Here is a 5,297-nt window from a genome sequence, read left to right as displayed (position 1 = left end):
GGGATATCATTCTGAGAACAGAAAGGAAGACAAATATTTTACAAAACCCTGAATTGATTGATAGTGTATGAAGTTGATTACTTTTTATAAATAATTTTACATTGCTGAACGTCCTATATTTATGACTTTAAGAGGTTAAGTAATGAAGAGTTATAGCCAAAAGATAAGTGATCACCTATAAGGCTTCCTATGTACGATAGTCATGAAAAATCTTAGATAAATAATCAAATTAAATAGGAAATTAAGGGTTTTAATCCAGATACAATGTACATTTCTATGAAAATGGTATCATGTAGCACAGAATCATGTACAATGTAAACACAAATATTTAAAGGATCTATGTAAAGTAAGAAATCCATTAGACTTATATCCCCTGTTGCTTGTATACTATGAAACTAAAATAATAAGGGAAATAGTTAATAAAGCACAAGTTCAAAGAGAGAGCTATTAAAAATGAAAAATTGAGTCATAGGTACTGTATCCTAAAAAGAAAATGCACAATGCTGACACAATTTTACAACACTCTAAAATTATTCAAAACTAACCAGAATACTCTACATTGATTGTTAAAACACTCCAGACTGCCTGTTACCATATTATAAGAAAAATTCTGGCAAAAAACCAGTCCATGCATGATATCTAACAATTAAGTCAGTCATTACGGTTGTGCACTTTGTTCTTAGCATGGTGCTTTTTAAAATATAAATGTAAGGTAGAGAAATAGAATAGCTTACAAATTCTCATTTAAGGTAGAGAAGTACAGTATCATGTCCTTTTATTTTTTTTCCTCCCCAAATGCATCTTTGTTACTTTTCCTATGGACACAATTGGATACCTCCAAAGACCTTGTTTATATCTTTGCAATCTCTCTTTCTACCTGTTGCTGATAGTCTTACAAGGTGGGGAAGAAAAAGGCAAATTTCCTGAAAGAACAATTGAGGCAACTTAGAAGAATTGGGCAATCATTGATTGTTGAGTGTTTTCTACATGTTCTGTTTTATAGTTCTGAGCCTTTCTGGAACATTTTTTTCTTTACTTTTTGAGATTGTAATATAATTAGATCATTTACCCATTCTCTTTCCTTCCTCCATATCCTCCAATATACTCCTCTTATTCTCTTTCCAATCCATGGCTTTTCTTCATTAATTATTACATGTATACCTACATTTACAAATGTCTATGTGTGTGTGTGTGTGTGTGTGTGTGTGTGAGTATGTGTATCCTGCTCAATCTGTATAATGTTACTCCTATGTGTTTTTAGGACTGGACATTTGGAATTGCTTAACCAATTGGTGTCCACTTCCCTGGGTAAGACAATTTCTCTCACCTCATTCCTTTGTCGTTTGTAGTTCTATGTGTAGCTCTGTACCTTTAACAGGTCTCAGTGTACTCTGTATTCTTTGACTTTCCTCCTTGAAGAACCTCAGTCTCTCTCTCTCTCTCTCTCTCTCTCTCTCTCTCTCTCTCTCTCTCTCTCTCTCTTCTCTGTCTCTCTCCCTCCTGCCTTTCCCCTGTATAGAACATATCCCATCTTCTACTTCCTTTAGAGTCCATGTCCCTCAAGAGGATTTCTGATCACATTACATTGCTCTTTATCTAACATGTATTTCTGCACTTGTTACCCTCCTTTTTGTGAGTAGAGTGATGACAATTAACAAGAGCTCGGGTGGTGATTTCATCCTGGTGGGCTTCTCTGATCAGCCACAACTTGAGAAGATTCTCTTCGTGGTGGTGCTGATCTTCTACCTCCTGACACTGGTAGGCAACACTGCGATCATCCTCATTTCCTGTTTGGATTCTGCGCTCCAAACGCCCATGTACTATTTCCTTACCAACCTCTCTTTCGTTGATATCTGCTTTTCAACCAGCATTGTTCCTCAGCTGCTGTGGAACCTCCATGGCCCAGCCAAGACAATTACTGCCACAGGCTGCGCTATTCAGCTTTATGTGTCTCTGGCTCTGGGGTCCACTGAATGTGTCCTCCTCGCAGTTATGGCATTTGATCGTTATGCTGCTGTTTGCCGACCACTTCACTATGCTACAGTTATGCACCCACGGCTCTGCCAGTCTCTTGCAGGAGTGGCATGGTTGAGTGGAGTGGGCAACACACTGATTCAGGGTACCATCACCCTCCGCCTGCCTCGCTGTGGGAACCACAGGATTTATCACTTCATCTGTGAAGTTCCTGCCATGATCAAGTTGGCCTGTGTAGACATTCATACCAATGAAGTGCAGCTATTCATGGCTTCCTTGGTATTGCTCCTCCTTCCCCTGACACTCATCTTGGTGTCATATGGATACATTGCCCAAGCATTGATGAGGTTAAGGGCAGCTCTAACCTGGGGTAAAGCTCTTGGAACCTGTGGATCCCACCTGGTGGTAGTAGTACTATTTTATGGCACAATCACTGCTATCTATATCCAGCCTAACAGCTCCTATGCACACAGTCAGGGAAAGTTTATCACCCTTTTGTATACCGTGGTTATTCCTACTCTAAACCCCCTCATTTATACTTTAAGAAACAAAGATGTAAAGGGAGCTTTGAAGAGGTTGGTAAGGAACGATAACAGCACTGGAAAGAAAATTCTTTCCAGGTAGAGATGTAGATCTGTCTGTCCTCACAAAAATAAAGGTGCTGATCTAGATGCATTACCCAGGGTCACCATGAGACCCATGCTCTAAAACTAAACTCACCAGCCTCTCTGGATTGCTCCAAGCCAGGAAACTACTCCCTTAATTATCATACTCAGAGATGCCCCATCTAGACCTGACAATCAGATTAACTAATAAATTGAAAACAACATTTGCTGTTGTCAAGACTCCTGCAATTCTTTTCTTTTACTTTCTTAATGATCACTCTTTTATTAAGAATTTTCGTTCTTATTAGATTAAGTATGTCTACTAGTTTATCTCTTTCATATAAAGATAAAGTATATTCACAGCTAGCTAGAAGTCGTTGAGGTATTCTTTCCTAGGATGTTTTTGTGAACCCAGTGAAATATGGCCTCCTATATCCTTGGACCAATGTCCTTTGTTAATGTTCTAATCTAAAATAGACACTTGGGTTTTCCCTCACTGGTCTACTCCAGTGGCTCTATTAGTGGAGTTTTGTTAATTTTTACATCCAGTGCTTTTGCTAAGTGAGATTTTCAATAACATTTCAATTTTTTCTACCTAAGTATTTTCATTGGATGGTGCTTCCTGAGCTTTGATTTCTTAGATTTTATTCAGAATATTAGGTGATTCTTATCATATGATCTTAGGAATCCAATTCATCCTAGGCTAAACCAGACATGAAATTTGAGCCTAATCTGTTTGGAGAGAGAGAGGGAGAGAGAGAGAGAGAGAGAGAGAGAGAGAGAGAGAGAGAGAGAGAGAGAGAGAGAGAGAGAGAGAGAGAGAGAGAGAGAGAGAGAGAGAGAGAGAGAGACCCTTTGAATATTCTAATGTCTGTAGTGAATATAATTTTCCTATGGAAAATGTAGGGTGGAGAGAGTCTGAGTTATTTGTGCTTATGATTTTTAATGGAATCTTCTTCATGCTTCTGTGTTTCCACTATGATTAATCTTACTGATAGTGAAAATCTTCACAGTTTCACAGCATTCTGATTTTTTTTTTAAAAAAATAAATATCTGTTGTAGGCCCAATATTTTTCAATATCTGAGAAAACAAATTGATGTAATAAAGTCAATCTACTACACCATTATTTCCTGTACGTATTTTTCACTTTTATAAAACATGTACTCAAGAGGAAATAGAAAGGGTTCATGAATTCTGAGTTTCTCAGATTCAGTCTTCCCTAGTTAGTTTATAAAAGTCTTTAAGTGTCTACATAATGTGAAATCCATGTTCTTTTCTATTTGTATAGTTAGGCTAAGCAAAGGAGACATGAAAACCTTATAGAATTATAAGTTGAGCAAATTAAGGAGAAAATGTAGCTCTTAAAACCATATGAACTTAAAAGTCACACCAATTATCTTTATTTTTGTCTTATTGACATTTAAATGTTAAATGAAATAATCTATTAATATAAATTATTAATATAATCTATTAAATCTATAAATCCATTAATATAAATCTAATATATAAGTCAAGCTTGATTATTAAAATTGATTGAATAGCTTTCATAGCACTGTCATGTTTATAGTGAAATTGCTAATGTGCTGGTAATTTCATTTACATCTACAATAGAGTTTACCCAATATTTAGTGCTTCTATCCTATTCCAAGACTCCAGATATTGCTACACAGCCAACACTATTAACTAAAATCAAAGGAAAGATACAGTAGTATGATCCTAATAGATAAACATATTTCAAATAAAAATCAAGCATTTTCACTTCTGATTTAATATAAATACTAAGATCTAGAAATTGAGAGTGTGAAGTATTCAATATTAAGAAACCAGGATAGATCAGTGGTTCAAAATGGAGGGTCAACCATGAATAGTTGACATGCATTGTATCTTTTTCATTGGTTCTTTAATTTTTGATGTATCCATTTAATATATGTAATATATTTTATTGATGCATATGTGTGTGTATGTGCACATGTCTACAGATGCCAGAAGAGTTATTGGTCTCCCTAGAACTGGAATTATCCAGTATGTACACTGAGAACAATGTGAACAAAACTCATCCCTTGATGAAATTTGGTATTATCAACTTCCCTCTTAGAAATGTTTTTGATAAACCCCTAAGATTTTGTTATATTTTGCTTTCATCTTTATTGTTGCTATTTTGGATAACAAGAATTGTTTTTATGATTAAATTTGTTTTAGACCATTTTGCACATGTATTAATGCACATTAACTACTCTCATTCATTGTAATTTTCATTGGCAATGGAGGAATATGCAGCTTAAATTCCATGTGTTACTAAATATTAGAAAGCTTTTCCTTCTATTGATTCCTAGTGCTATGCCATTGTGATCAGAGAAGATATTTAAATAATTTTAACACAGTTTTTATTAGTCAAGACATAGCTTCTGTCCTAAATTTTATTTATTCTGGCTAATATTTGTGCTAGTCAGTTTTTATAAATTTTAAGCAAACTTGAAACACCTGGGAAGAAATTATATCAATAGAGAAGCTGTCTCCATCATACTAGCCCATGGCATATTTGTGGGGAATTTTCTTGATTTTAATTTTTGGAGGAGGACCAAGAGTACATAGCTGGTACCATTCTAGGCAGATGAGTCTATGTTTTGTACTAAATATATCTGAATATGGGCCCAGAAAGAAGCCAACAAGCAATGTGCTTCTGGAGTTTGTTTTAGTCCCTGTCTATAGGTTCCAGC

General features: G+C 35.6%; 1 protein-coding gene across 1 annotated transcript; it reads left to right on the top strand.

The window, feature by feature from the left end:
- The first annotated feature begins 1,644 nt into the window (after positions 1 to 1,644).
- LOC127669825 (olfactory receptor 2G3-like) lies at positions 1,645 to 2,598 on the top strand. The gene has a single exon (XM_052164041.1). The coding sequence runs from the start codon at positions 1,645 to 1,647 to the stop codon at positions 2,596 to 2,598; it is 954 nt and encodes a 317-aa protein (XP_052020001.1).
- The last annotated feature ends 2,699 nt before the right edge of the window (positions 2,599 to 5,297 follow it).

The sequence above is a fragment of the Apodemus sylvaticus genome, chromosome 19 (assembly GCF_947179515.1).
Source record: "Apodemus sylvaticus chromosome 19, mApoSyl1.1, whole genome shotgun sequence".
In the NCBI taxonomy this organism is placed as follows: domain Eukaryota; kingdom Metazoa; phylum Chordata; class Mammalia; order Rodentia; family Muridae; genus Apodemus; species Apodemus sylvaticus.
This window is presented reverse-complemented; position numbering and strand designations above follow the sequence as displayed.

Coding starts and splice junctions, on each gene's coding strand:
- LOC127669825 (XM_052164041.1), top strand. CDS start 1,645: ATGACAATTAACAAGAGCTCGGGTGGTGATTTCATCCTGGTGGGCTTC.